At 42.0% G+C, this 16,041-nt stretch overlaps 1 protein-coding gene across 3 annotated transcripts in view; it reads left to right on the forward strand.

Moving 5' to 3' along the window:
* The window catches only part of PDE8A (phosphodiesterase 8A), a 461,419-nt gene that overhangs the window by 417,135 nt on the left and 28,243 nt on the right, over window positions 1-16,041 (forward strand). For all 3 annotated transcript variants that reach the window (XM_082254023.1, XM_082254021.1, XM_082254022.1), the window contains exons 14-16: window positions 7,012-7,176; window positions 15,219-15,267; window positions 15,383-15,518. In XM_082254023.1, the coding sequence (XP_082110149.1) occupies window positions 7,012-7,176; window positions 15,219-15,267; window positions 15,383-15,518 (350 nt within the window). The remainder of the gene's footprint in view (window positions 1-7,011; window positions 7,177-15,218; window positions 15,268-15,382; window positions 15,519-16,041) is intronic.

Raw genomic sequence — 16,041 nt, forward strand, 5'->3', positions numbered from 1 at the left:
TAAAACAGAGGGCACAGTATCAGCTTTCCAGCAATACAAGGAGGCAATTAAGAAAAGTAAATACGAAATCAAAATGGCTAAAATCAACTTCGAGAGACAAATAGCGAAGGATAGTAAAAAGAACCCTAAGAAATTCTTTAAATATTTCAACAGCAAAAAAACTAGGGCAGAGCATATTGCACACATAATTAACGATTATGGGAGGATGGTTACAGAGGACACTGAAAAGGCAACCGTGCTTAATGCTTTTTTCTCCTCAGTCTTTACACAGGAAAAGGAGGTGTACACTGACCATGACTGTATGGTTAGTAGTAATTCACAGGACTTGCCACTATGGCTAACAGAAGGTGAAACCAGGGAAAGGCTGGATAAAATTAACACAAATAAATCACCAGGCCCGGGTGGCGTACATCAGAGAGTACTCAAAGAACTTAGTAAAACTATATCTAGACCACTGTTCCTGATCTTTGCTGACAGTATTATGACAGGAAATGTACCAAGGGTATGGAGGAAAGCTAACATGATACCGATATTCAAAAAAGGGCAGAGACATGTCCCAGGAAATTATAGGCCGGTCAGCCTGACATCGATAGTATGTAAACTTCTGGAGGGGATGATAAGGGACTATATTGTAGAGTTTGCTAAAGACAACAGTAATCAGCACGGGTTTACAAATGGGCGTTCTTGTCAAACCAATCTGTTAACATTCTACGAGAAGGTGAGCTGTGAGCTAGATAGGGGGAGACCAGTGGATGTGGTGTCCCTGGATTTCACTAACGCGTTTGATACAGTTCCCCACAAGCCCTTAATCTATAAAATAAGGTCTGCAGGCATCGACCACAAGGTTTGCTCTTGGATATGGAACTGACTAAAAGGGCATGTCCAAAGGGTGGTAATAAATAGCGCATACTCAGACTGGTTTGGTGGGGTACCCCAAGGCTCAGTCCTGGGACCAACCTTGTTCAATTTATTCATAAACAGCATTGAGGATGGGATTGTTAGTTCTATATCAGTTTTTGCAGATGACAAAAAATTGGGCAGGGCAATAACTGCACAGCATGAGGCAGATATCTTACAGAATGACCTGAACAAAATAACAGAGTGGGCAACAACATGGCAAATTAGGTTTAATGTGGAGAAGTGCAAGGTTTTGCACTTGGGGACTAAAAACATAAAAGCAGAATACACTTTAGGGGGGGAACCTTTGGGGGAATCAAAAATGGAGAAAGATCTGGGAGTCTTGGTAGAGGATAGACTAGGCAATAGCATGCAATGTCAAGCAGCAGCTGCCAAAGCTGGCAGAATATTAGCATGCATAAAGAAGGGGATGTATTCCAGAGATAAAACTATATTTATACCCCTTTATAAAACTCTGGTCCGACCTCATCTGGAGTATTCGGTCCAGTTCTGGTCGCCAGCCCTCAGATGAGTTGGAGCTAGAGAAAGTCCAGAGAAGGCAACTAAACTAATTAGGGGATTGGAGGACCTTAATTATGAAGAGCGTCTACAATCGCTTAATTTATTCTCCCTGGAGAAGACGACTGAGAGAGGACATGATAGCAATTTACAAATACCTCAATGGTGATCTCAGCATAGAAAAAAAAGCTATTCAGTCGCAAGGATTGCATGAGGACGCGAGGACATACAATGCGTTTAGAGGAGCAGCGTTTTAACCTCAGGCAACGCAGGGGGTTCTTTACTGTTAGGGCAACAAAATTGTGGAATTCTCTACTACAAGAGGTAGTTTCTGGGGGAAGTATGGCTACTTTCAAAAGACTCTTGGACATATATCTCAAGGATCAGACTATTAAGGGGTATGAGAGATGATTATGGCCACACACACCTACACAGGTTGAACTGGATGGACTATTGTCTTTATTCAACCTCAACTACTATGTAAATGTGTAAAATAAACAAGATAAAAAACACATACATTTAAACAAACATGTCAGTCTGTAAGTTAGGCCCCTTTCACACGGGGCGGACTGTGGCAGCGATCCGCTTGCTCAGCAGGAGATCTGTACGCTAAACCCCGCTGAGCAGGCGGATGACAGGTCCGTGTCCACGCCGCTTATGCAAAGCGGACATGGACACAGACCGCTCTCCTCGATGGGTAAACGGACTGCCCATCAGTTTACACCCAGCTGCCAACCGATTTGATTCCAGAAGATGGACAAAAGAGGAACAGATCCCTATCGGTCTCTTTTTGGCAGATCAGATTGGATGTAGGTGGGTGTAAATGGACACATGTCCATTTATACCTCCCACTCCACAGAGAGGAACGAAGGTTCAGATCCGGTCCACCTTAAAAATAGACAAGCAGACCCAATCCAAACGTCCGTGTGAAAGGGGCCTTACAATATCCTAATCAAATAAATCTCAAAAGTGAAGCTCACACAGTTGAATCCAAATACTGTATACAAAATCACTGTGTGCCACCACCAACTTTAGAAGCTCACCATGAAGATATGTCCTCCACACCACTGATTAGGTTAGAAAATGCTTTATTTCATATCATGCAAGAGTGCTGATCGCCTCTCCGATGGTACTGATGCGGGCTAAAAACTCATTCACTTTTGGATTTATTTGATTAGGGATTTATATGTAGCTTTCAGCCCGCTCTGGTCACATTATTATCTGGCTCCCCTGTGTCCGTCAGCAGCGGCTGCAGGGAAATAGAGAGAGCACCAGACAACAGCTGTGAAAGCCGGGAACGCTGATGTCATCCATAAGCTCCCATGGTGCAACCATTGTTGGCATTCCCTCATCTCCCCTGCAGCTGCTGCTGGCTGACACAGGGAAGCTGGATCACATGACTGGACCAGAGCAGGCTGAAAATAGGTAAGTATGTACAAAAGAAAATGAACTACCCAAAACTGCCATCATACAAAATTAATAGGAAAAAAGTTGTGGAGAGATATAAGCTGGAGAAACAACTACCAGCTTGGTCTGCACAAGAAGAAAAGACTGGACTTTCAAAGGCACACCATGAGATGAATCATTGCGACTCACAATTTTAGTAAAATATATGTTTATTCAAAACAATTAAAAAAATTAGGACAAAACAGACAATCCTCATTTATAACAAACATGACACAAAACAATAAGACATTCTAAAATTGATAAATAACCTAGAACTATTTCTAACCCAGATAATCTCAAAGGATCAATGGGAGAAATGTGTAGGTTGTTGTTAGCAAATCACAACATCATAGTACATTGTATATTGCAGAATCCTATCTGATCTGTAGGTCTACGCGTTTTGCAGCGTGCTTCTTCAGGAACAAATTTTAGTATCAGAGATTCCTTAAATGTAAGCAAAACATCAGTTAGTGACATAATGATTAAATTTACATTATTACATTGTTGTCTATGTGTTGAGCAAGAAAACGCACCTGCCTAAGGGTGTAGCCAGTGCCTCCCGGGCAGACATAGAGGGCACGATGGTAAGGGGAAGATGTATATGGGGGAAAGATTAGATCAGCAAATTGATCCTAAAATGTCTAAAAGACAGGATATCACTCAAAGTATATTCAGTGCATATGATATAGTATAATGCGTTCATACAGGTAAAGATTCATTACCTTCTTGTCAGAGAATAATAATCAGCAAAAGGTTTTTTAGTTTATGGTTTTCAAGCCAGTGATTACACCAAAGGATCAGTCAATCCCCTGGTGAGAGAGATTCCTGAGAAGAATTAAAGAATGGATTGTTTAGGTGGATGTATTTTCAAACAGCAGTTGGACGACATAAATGGTAAGAAATTAGAGATTTCACTGGTTACCTCAAATTATATAATTATATGGTAGATTCCAAATCTTTAAATACCAGGAAAAGAGGTTAGTAAATTGGCCTCATACACAGGATAAGTAGTACAAGTGTTGGAAAGAGGGTGGGAGTATTTTTAAGACTAGTTAGGCTTTAGCTGGAATTCTACTTTAAGCTTGCCTGGCTTTCTCTCAGCTGAACAAGTAAAATCACAAGAATCCCTCATCCTTGTAAAACAGCATGGGGGGACAGATCTGTACTGCTTGCTATTGTATACCCCAGTGGTCTCCAAACTGTGGCCTGAGGGCTGGATGCGACCCTTTGCTTGCTGCTATCCAGCTCTTGGTGCACTATTGCTTTCATTGATACAAGGCATTTTTTTCCTCCTACTGACACCTAAGATGAGGCATAATTTTTTCCACTGACACATACGGTGGAGCATAATTCCTCTCATTGACGACAACTGTGGGGACCTATTTCTTCCATAGGCATCAATGATAGGTCATACTTTGTTCCACTGATATAAACACTGGAACACTATACCTCCCACTGACATTAAAGATGGAGCACTATTCCTCCCACTAATACCAACAATGTGGCACTATACCTGCTGCTGACACCAATGATGGGGCACTGTTCCTTCCACTGACACCAACAATAGAGCATTATTTCTTCCACTGACACCAATGATGGGAAACTATTCCTTCCAATGACACCAATGTTGGGGTACTATTCCTCCCACTAATCCCAATAATGTGGCACTATTCCTACTGACCACAGGCACTATCTAATTTTTTATTCCCACTGACCATCAAGCTTGAGGCATTTTCTACTCCCATTAAAGTGTGAAGGAAAGTAAACAGGTCCTTTGTTTAAAAATGTTTGAAGACCCCTCCTGCATCTGAAAGGCACTTGGCTGTTCAGCCAAGAATTTACTGAATAAATTCTTTACTGATAATGTAAAAAAATTCCTGGAGTTGGACTGTAAGGCAGCCCACAGAATATTCATTCACCAATGCGTTGAATGAAAAAAAAATGACCCAGTTCCCCCCATCCACAAATTCGAGGTGGATAGGGGAATCTCTCCCACTGAGCTATTGTGTTCTGACAGTGGGAGACTTCCCCGCATTCAGAACAGGTGCTGATTAAGCAGCATTTATCCAAAAGGCTGGTTGTGCCCAACCGGGGTGCCCATACATGAATTGAAACTCAGCTGGTCCCTGCTGAACCAAGCAAATTTCAATACATGGATGGCCGACTTAGGAGTAATAACCCATAGAAGCCAATCAGAATTCACTCTGGTAAAGTCAGACCAATAATATTATTTATTAATATTACTATCATGTTTGTAGTGCCACCACCTAATCAGTGCTTTACATACTATTCATTCACATCAGTCCCTGCCCTCAAGGAGCTTACAATCTAGGCAGGATTCAAACCAAGAAACCTAGTCCTGCTAGGAAGATTTACTAACTATTCAGCCACTGTGCTGCCCAAGAACAGTATGGAGTCTGATTGGTTGCTTTGGGTTACTGCACTCAAGAATAATAAGGTCCCTTTTTACTCCAAATGTTTGCTAGTTTCATGGAAGATAAAAGTATGCCCTTGTGGTATGAATACCATAGGCACTACACTTGCATCTGACCTTTTTCTGAATGTTTTCCATTAATTTCTACATTACCATCTATATTTAGGGCTATCCATGGACTTATGTTAAAATTCAGGCTTATCCCTTGTGACTTTCCGATCTATACCCTTGGGCTTGTTTAACAATGTGTCCTTATAAAATGTCTTCAGTGCAAATCTGTAACTAAGAGTGAACAAATACAATCGTCATTTTAGTTCCACAAATCAAAAAGGAAAAAGAGCTAACAATTTGAACTCTTATAAATATAGATCTCTTTGGCTTTCTGTTTTACACAATGTCATAGTCTGTTCTCTTGTTTGATAAATCAGGATTTTCTAGATACAGTATGTAGGTTGAGGCATTGCAAATGGGCAAAAGAGAAACAGTAATGTTAAAGCAGAACTCCAGGAATTGCAGCATTTCTAAAAATCTGGTGGCTCATAATTGGTTAGAGAGATCATCATCTCTCACCCCCATGTTGTTTTCTTTTTTCCCTTTTATGTAGTGCTGTATTCTCTTCAAAACACATACTGATTGTCCTGATGCAATCCACTTTTTGGGTGATAAGCATTGGGGTCCAACACCCTCACCTTGCTACTTTTCAGATGGCTGCCTTTTCCAGATGCAGGCAGTCAGCTGCTGATGACACACTAGGTCCACCCTACACCCCACCCACAGCTCCACCTTTGGCCCCTCTATGTGCCTAATCATGCAGCCTTTGGAGAAATGTGATGTAAGTAACCTGAGAGGCTGCAGGACCAGGAACATGTCACTCTGCCTGGAGTGCAGTAACCCAAGAGGCTGCAGAACCAGGAACATGTCACTCTGCCTGGGGTGACGGGGAGGGGGGGGGGGTGGCTTTAATAGGGACAAACTCCCTTTTGGGAGTAAAGTTCTACTTTAAGTTAAACAAGGTGAATGCCACCTAGTGGACGTATCTCTTTTATTTACTATTAACATTTATATTTTGCATCGGGAGTACAGCTACAGATATAATCCTGGCGCTCAGCAGCCCGTCTGTCCGCCACACCCCTCTGCTGTTCATTCACAGTACACTTTGTATTTTTTTAATGGGTTTACATAATACAAAGTCTTACACGATTGTGCAAGAAGAGAGGAAGGGTGGGCAAAGCGACTGCAAATAAGTCTGCAACTGCTATATCAGAGACCTGAAGGTCCAGTGTCTGAGCACTGGGAGACTTAACCATATATAGGCCAGCAGGTTATTTAAAACTGCTGCAATTCTTCATGTGCTTTAAATGGCTCTGGATACTGTTGTGGGACATGTGCCATAATACCACAGCCCGACGCTTTTATTGCTAGAAGGCCAGAGGAGGAGGGGGGCGGGGGGGGCCGTCTTATAGCAAGGCCAAAGCCTCTCTGTTAGGTATCAGAACATGTTAAAATGCGCTTGGGTGAATTAAAGATATATTTCACTTTATTCTGTGCCAGCTGAAAAAAGGCTTAGGAAGTTAGGATAGTTTGCATTTGTGTTTATGTCCAAATAAAAATGTTTCTAGGTCGACTTACTCAACTATTGCAAAATCTTTACTAAATGTGTAGTTTACAATGTTGTCGCAATTTTATAAGCAATTATTTTCCATATTTTCTATTAGGTAATAAATATCATCAATTCTGCACAAGAAAACAGCCCAATGCCAGTGGCAGAAGCTTTGGACCGAGTCTTGGAGATATTAAGAACAACAGAACTGTATTCTCCGCAGCTTGGAACCAAGGATGAAGATCCTCACACCAATGACCTGGTTGGGGGTTTGATGACAGTAAGTCGGCTCCTATATCTTGCAACATAAGTATGGAGATGTCATTCCAACAAATGAATTCAAACCATCAGCCTTATTCAGTGAAAAGTACTTTCTCTTAATCTCTCTTTCTCCCAAATCCTAATTGCTTGATAGCAGTTCTGGATTGAAAAAAATGGACTTAAGATCAAACACACCTTATTGAATATGGCTAAATATTATACAGTGGTGTCAAAGTGTCATGAGAACTGTATGACTACAAATTGCAGACCGCTATCTCCAAGCTCTAAAATGTGTAATTTCTGAGTAACTAAAGATATTCAGAAGGGCCCTTTCCATGTAAAACTTGCTATATTCTCCTTTAATAAAGCAATCCTGATTGCTTTATTTTAAAAAAAAAGAAAAAAAAAAAGATATTCAGAAGGGCCAATGCTACACACCATTTGACCATGTGAAGTGCATCTATACCCAAAACTTTTTTTATTTTAATTTCGGATAGAATGGGGAAAAGGTTAGGACCCCTGTTATATTGGAACTCTGTTAAAGAGACCTCACTTTCTGTTCTGGTGACAAACATTTACTAGACATGAAATGAGGTCAAATCTGCACCAGGAAAGCAGACAGCAATAAAAAGCAGACATTGGTTCTAGCTTTCTCCTTTTTAACACAAAAGAAATGTTTACTTCTATCTGTGCTTCTCATAGGCCTCTTTCATACGGGCTCCCTGACCGCCCGCCTGCCTAAAGTGTAAAATTTAGCCTGGGGAACGCTGATCACGTGCCTCATCGCGGTTGAGGCAAACTTAATGCAACATGTAGAGTTGACAGGTGGCACCATCTGTCATACTGGGCCAATCAAGTCAATGGGGCCATGCCACAAACCAAATGCTTAGCCCCTTGTAAATTGGCATTTGCAAAAAAAAAACAGGCATTCAGGAGGTGGCAGAATTGACTCCTGAACACCTGACAGTGGCTGCTTAGTCACATACTGAAATGCAATCCACCTTATATCACAGATATTTCAGAGCATGGGCTAGTTTAAAGCTAGCCTTAGAGAGACTTGCCCTGGATTTTACCAGAAGGTAGTGAAGGAACCTCTCCAACAGAGCCTCCGTCAACAGTAAAAAATTAAGGACATTATGTTACTGGATATCCATATACACATCTGAGAAAAAGAAACAAATATTTACAAAAAAAGGTGTAAATCATAATTCTTCTTCAAACCTCTAGGATAAATAGTATTAAGTCGTGAAATCCAATTTACTTGCCTCTGTTGTAACTTTTAGGCCCCTTTCACACGGGCGTTCTGTATGCCCGTATATCACCCCATCCGTTTGCGGGTGATATACGGACATAATGCATGTCAATGGGATTGCGGATGTCAGCGGATGACCATCCGCTGACTTCCGATTTGCATCCTTTCAGTTCTGTTTCATTTTTTGGAACGGAACAGAACCCTATTTTTTCTTCCGTTTAAAAAATGGAAAGGACGCAAAATCGTACGTCAGCGGTGTCATCTGCTGACATCCGCAATCCCATAGACATGCATTATGTCCGTATATCTTCCGCAAACGGATGGGATGATATGCAGACTTACGGACCAGATGACACAAATGTCATCCGTGTCCGTGAAAAAAAAAAAAAAAAGTGCCGAAGCGGATCGCAATACGGTCCGCTCCGTGTGAAAGGAGCCTAACTCCCTATTTCCCCCTCTCTTCAGTCGTGGTATGTGATCAATTACTATAATCTATCTTAATTGAGCTACAGTGTGACCACACTGTCTAAAATGCTTAGCAACTGGTAATTCAGACTGTGGGGAACAAATAGAGGATTTATCTTGAGATGCCCTGTCCTTAATGTCCTTAATTTTTTGGGTGGTCTCCCCCACATAATATAACCCACATGGACATTTTAGGATATAAACCACATATGTACTCTGACATGTGTAAAATCCTTTAATGTCAATAGTTTTCCCTGTATGGGGATGTGTAAATGAAGTGCCCTTGATCATATTAGAGCTTTGAACACAAGATAATCAGGGGAAAGAACCACTTATTTTGGGACCTAAATACGGTACTCCATTTGGCTCCGTTTGGCTTCTTCGGTAGGGGTCATTCCCCCCCCCCAAAAAAAAAAAGTAAAAATCTAATGTTTTCTTTTTTTTCGGCCAATTTATATTCTGCTATATATTTTTGTTAAAAAAAATCCCAATAAGCGCATTTTAAGCCAAACGGAGCCCACGCTCCAGGCGTAACGCGTATAGGGAGGCGGAGCCTGCGTGCCTGACGCCGATCGCTCGGGTGCTACTCTCCAACACTGAATGCCATAATAGCAGGCACGGCTGAGTGCCCAACAAATGTGAGTTACCCCTTTATGCTCAATAAAAGCTCATTATTTACATTCAGAGAGCACTAGATCTTTGCTTTATCTTTATTTTATGTCCTGGCGACCCCCGGAGGTGAAGGCTGGAGAGGTTACCTGTGATAGTCTGTTTATCCCCTGATATGCTCATGCTGGCCCGTTTGGGTCTGGTATCAAGGTGAGAGGCCAATCTTACTGGTGGAGGGAGTTCACACACTGGTGGTTCCTGCTTGATTCACAAGGGATTGAGGCTGTCCTGTCATCACCTGGATATACTAATCATTACTTTGGAGCACTTTATATGAACATTTATGTTTCATCAGAGCACATATGATGGACACCATATTTTGTTGATAACACTTGTTGATTCATGTAATCACTAATTATTTTTGTGCACTTCTGGCGCAGCACGTTTTTTGATTTTTATGTTTTTGTTGTGAGGTGTGGACACAATTTGTGTATGCAGCCGGATTTATATATTGATTTATTCTAGCACATTTTATACACATTTGAATTTCACTTAGTCTTGCGCTGATAGTTTTTTCACTATAATCTTACTGTATAGTACGTATTTAAAGTAAATTCTCCATCCTGGTCATATGCCTTTCCAAGGGTTAACGGATTGGCAGTGTTGCTATTTACATGTCACTGCCAGCATTCAGGAAGTATGCGGAGAAAGTCCTGACATCAAGGCACATCTGTCTTCCCCACATCCTGCTCTGTGTGGCTGTCCATGTTAGAAGTCATTCTTCTGATAAAATTAATGTTATGCATTGAGGGAGATGTCCACAGCAACAGTCCACCTATTTATTTTCTGATGACATGCCACAAGAGAGAATCATCCATGTTTTTCTTGAACTGGGCATTTGAAACCTTACGGTGGAAGCATATTGCTGCATTTTTTTATTTTTTATTTATGAATGGGTGGCTGGCTTTGAATGAGGAAGAGGACATTTGAATGACATTTTCCTTCTTCCATTTATTATACAGAAAATGCTCTCAAAAATCAATATTTTGTAGCACATTAAAAAAGAACACAGCTATGGGAAACCTTGGAGAAAAGGAAAATACAAGGCTGCTACATTAGTAAACAAATTAATAGCAGTGCACTTTTTCCATTAAAGCTGAAGTCTAAATATGATCTTTATTGGATACTTAAATTAGTCCAAGCAGCGGATATAAACCCTCATCCCAGTCTTTTGTAGAATAGCCATAGTAAAGTGGTGCATGGTACTTTACATGGTTCAACTGTATCTAGTTTCTAGCTCAACATTTGGCACAACAAGAGATGTTTTTTATACTTACATTGGTTCAACTTTGTACAAAGTAAATATTAATATCTCATACCTTAGTTTCTCACAGGTATGGAATATGTATACTGCAGTCCCTCAGGTATATGGAATATACTGTATATACTTACATTGGTCCACGCTAAATTATACCTTGAGTTCAGCTTTAATATATAGCAGCAGAAAAATATCTTCACTAATACATGAAACGACTCTAACATCCTCAACATATTTGAAGTTTTCTTAATTCTCTTACATTTGTACAGGCCTGTACTACAAAAATAAAAATGCTCTATATTGGTTTCCTAAAATGATCCCCTTATTTAATTTGTAGTGGTTATAAGCCACGATGCCTGTTATAGACCAATATTATTGTAGTTAGTCACGATCAACTGGATGTTTCCCCACTCGTCCAAGTGGCTTCCTTGGGTCTAAGGATTGTCAAGAACTTATCTCAGCCCTTTAATCAGTTTATCATTGTGTCAGGAAATGTGTGCGCGCAAATGGTTACTGTTTAAAAGAGAAGTATGAGTTTATTTGTTTTTTTTTTTTGTAGAATCATACTTACAGACACTAGCTGGATTCAGCCCCCCCCCCCCCCGGCTCTAACAATGAGAACCGTGCGATCTAACACCGCCAATCGATCAGTTCTCACAGCTCCGTGAGCAGAGCACCGGTGACTGTCAGTTCTGCTCTTCCCCCCCCGTGCTCAATGGAGCGCTGGGCTGTGAAGGCTGCAGCAGCGGCCAGCTCAAGCTCTCAGCGGCTCGCTGAGAGGCTGAGACGGGTGCCGGTCGAGATACGTGGGCAGGTCCTGACCATATGGTCGCGATCTTTCCTGAGCCTGGATCAGCTCTGTGACATTAGCCGATAGTGGACTGTCTGCCGAAAGGGGTCACAGGAGTGCAGAACAAACTGCACTCTTGTGATCCACAGGAGAAGTACAAACGTACCAGCAGGCGGGGGAGGCGCGCGCACTGGGGGATGTCAGACGGGCCACTGGGATCGCCGCACTGGGTGGGGATGTCAGCCGGGCCACTGGGATCGCCGCACTGGGTGGGGATGTCAGCTGGGCCACTGGGATCGCCGCACTGGGTGGAGATGTCAGCCGGGCCACTGGGATCGCTGCACTGGGGGTGTCTGAAGGGCCGCCCGCATCGCCGCAATGGGGGGTGTCTGAAGGGCCGCCCGCATCGCCGCACTGGGAGGATGTCAGGCAGGTGTCCTCCGGGCTGCCCGCATCGCCGCACTGATGGGTGTCAGGCCGGTGTCCGCATCTCAGTGTGAAGAACTTCCTAGAAAGCAGCTGCAGGAAGAAGGTCAGTGCCTGAGAAATCTCTTTTTGTGTGTTGGATGGGAGGGGGATGGGAAGGGGCAGCTGCATAGAGATGAATTGAACTTTCCATATTTATTCCTCATGCCTCATGTCGCTGAATGTTGTTACTCCTCCTCTCAGAAGCTGCACTAGTAATATGGAAAGTTCACTTCATCTATATGCAGCTGCCCCATCCCCCTCCTATACAACTTCCTTTGCTGGCCCCCCTCAGTGCTCTTTAGCCCCCCCCCCGTGCTCTTTAGCCTCCCTTCAGTGCTAATAACCCCCCTGGTGCTATTAACGCCCCCACAGTGCTCTTTAGCCCCCTCAGTTCCCCCCCAGACAGTGCTCTCCAGTTCCCCCCATCCCCCTGTGCTCTCCATCCCCCTGGTTTTCCCTGCTTCCACCCCCCTGCGCCTTCCAACCCCCCTGCAATGCTTTCCAAACCCCCCCTTAATTCTCTCCATTTCCCCCCCCCCCTCCGTGCCATTCAGCACCTCCAGTGCTCTCTGCTTCCCCTGTGCTCTCCGGCTTCCCTAGTGCTCTTCTATCATGTCCGCAGTTCTTGACCATCTCTTGCATCATGTCCGCAGTCTCTGACCATCTCTTGTATCATGTCCACACTCTCTGACCATCTCTTGTATCATGTCCACACTCTCTGACCATCTCCTGTATCATGTCCACCGTCTCTGACCATCTCCTGTATCATGTCCACAGACTCTGACCATCTCTTGTATCATGTCCGCAGTCTCTGACCATCTCTTGTATCATGTCCGCAGTCTCTGACCATCTCTTGTATCATGTCCGCAGTTCTTGACCATCTCTTGCATCATGTCCGCAGTCTCTGACCATCTCTTGTATCATGTCCGCACTCTCTGACCATCTCTTGTATCATGTCCGCACTCTCTGACCATCTCTTGTATCATGTCCGCACTCTCTGACCATCTCTTGTATCATGTCCGCAGTCTCTGACCATCTCTTGTATCATGTCCGCAGTCTCTGACCATCTCTTGTATCATGTCCGCAGTCTCTGACCATCTCTTGTATCATGTCCGTAGTCTCTGACCATCTCTTGTATCATGTCCGCAGTCTCTGACCATCTCTTGTATCATGTCCGCAGTCTCTGACCATCTTCTGTATCATGTCCGCAGCCTTTGACCACCTCCTGTATCATGTCCACAGCCCCACACTTTTTTTCCCAGGACTTGACCCCTGAGTATAGACAAGAGTAAGTGCCACATTTGTGCATCTGTGCCATCCATACCAGTCCACCTGCACCTCCATCATGACTGTGGCTTGGGCCTAAAGAGTAAGCGCTGCATTTTGTGCATCTGACTGTGCCATCCATACCAGTCCGGGAGCACCTCCATCATGACTGCCTAAACTGAAGCTTTTTCCCCATGTACACTACAAAGATTATTTATTTTAGTATAAATATGCTGGGTGTGACATGGATTTTCTTCTTATTTAACATGTATACATATAGATTTCATGAAACTTTAGGTCATGAATATTTACGTGAAGTCATGGAAAAGTCATGGAATTTTATTGGTAAAAATGTGTATGAACCCTGTTAGAAGCATGACTGCAGATGTGTAAAAAGTTCTGAAAGCACCCTGTTCTAGATGAGTTGCCTATGTAGATATAAATGGTGGCATATGTTCCCAATATTCATCTAAACTATGTGAGCAACTTACATAGTTACATAATTTATAATGTTTAAAAAAGACACAGGTCCATTATTTCCAGCTCATATGTGTGTGTGATTTTCATCTCTAACAATTACTATGGCACTGTATATTCTGCTTCCCAAGGAAGTTTTTTGAAGTTGTCAACAGTTTCAGCTAGTACCACTTCCTGGGAGAGAAAGAAACAAAAACATGATATACCTGTGCTCTAATCCCATAACTTGTATACAATTTATGAGGCGCTAAAGGGGTACGAGCACATGTTAACACTAAAAATTCTGGTTGTTTCCTCTGCTATATATAGTACCCTTTCTAGCAAACTTTGCAATAAAAAAACAGGGATTTTCAATTCACATACAATGCATTACATGTTGAAGCTGGCCAGCTGCGTCAACGTAATCCCTCTCTGGCCAGTCCTACTCTGCTCTGCAAATGATACTGTGTGCACAATGCTGACATAGGGCAAACAGACACAAAGTGGGGGAGAGCTACTAGGTTCAAGTCTGGCCACTGACCCGCAACACAACAGAAAAAAGATATCTCTGTGCTCAAATACTAACAGCTTGTACATGTATATAATCTATCTTCCTGGGGAAGGAGTTCCACATTTTACTGCTCTAAAAAACCCTCATTCTACAGTTAAACCTCCTTTTCTTGTAACCTCACAAGCTGTGACCATGTGTCCTCTTTTGGGACCTTACTGTAAGAGCTTGTTCACATAGGCGTTCTACAGCATACGCCTGTGCGAGGAACATGTTTACCCACATTCAAATACACCGGTGTTTCATGCACACAGTCCCATTTATGTTAATTAAAACAGAAAGTGTGCGTTTGGGGCCATGCACCCATATCTGCATGGATGCCAAATTGGAAGCAGCGGCTGAGGACTTCCTGAGGACTAATAACCAAAACTAAGCTAACTATTCAAGCTGAGGCCAAGCCAGTATTTTGTAACGGGGTAGAATTATTGATTTATCTCTGGAATGTATGCCCTTTTTATGCAATTACTGAACAAATCCATATGAATGTGACTTCTACTAGCTATACCATGACCAAGACAAATTACAACATTCACAGATGATTAAAAGTGATCCTTACCAGGTAAAGTTCACACCAGTCAGTATGCACATATTCCTGTCTGACAGTTCAACAACATAAGACAGGTAATAAACATACATTACTAGAATTCGATTCAAAGGCCTTCTCTGCTTCTTTCTTTGATTTCAAAGAAGATATTGGCTACAGTAGAATGGAAATATATGGGCTGACCTTTCTGTATTTGGAAACTTTCTGGACAATTTCCCAGCACTTCAAGAGATCTGAAAGCCAAATGAATAGCAGTGAAGCCAGTATATTTATGTGTAAAGTAAATGAGAATTTCTGATTTTTTTTATTGTGTTTACCTTTGTAGGATGGTTTAAGAAGACTTTCAGGAAATGAGTACATATTCTCATCAAAACGTAAGTTACTCCGATTTGTTATCTTAGACTCACAATTATCTTTACCGAAATACTGAGGGTAGCCTAAATTGCTCAATATTTTCAAAATGTTGTGTTTTTTTTTTTATTTGAACAGATGTCCATCCATCTTCTGGGCACCTAATCTCCTCTCTCTCCCTTTCTGACATCCCACCGCGGATAGCACAAGCAATGGAGAATGAAGAAGATTGGGAATTTGATATTTTTGAACTAGAAGCTGCTACTCATAAAAGGTGCTATATAAAACTGCATTAGCCTTATAGTTTGTCTACTCATACAAAACTTTATTTTCCGATAAGCTGTGAAGTTTCCATGATAGACAACATCAAAAAGTCATATTTAAAATTACTGATAAACAAGTTTCTAACTAATCCTTCTGAGAAACTCTTAAGAGATCTCATACCAAAACAACAAAGAAACATTAAAAGTACGGTACTCTTTGGAGACTGTTAGTTCTGCAGATCAACATGTGGCATGGTGCTCATACATTTTCTTTCAATTAGAAAACGTCCAATAGAGCACTTGTCTGGAACTGTCACTGATATCAAAGGTCTGTTAAATAATGTGGTGCAAAGTCCATTAATCCATATAAAGCAATTTCTGCTGTACTCCAGTAAACTAGTATAGTTAGCATAATGAAAGTTTTCTTCAGATTGGTTGTCATGGTCATACAAAATTTAGGAATTATTTCCTAAAAAAACATTCACAAACATAGGCAGTTCAAATTGAGCATATGGAGAAAGACATCAATACAAC

This window comes from Pelophylax lessonae, assembly GCF_965119305.1.
Source record: "Pelophylax lessonae genome assembly, chromosome: 4".
Taxonomy (NCBI): Eukaryota; Metazoa; Chordata; class Amphibia; order Anura; family Ranidae; genus Pelophylax; species Pelophylax lessonae.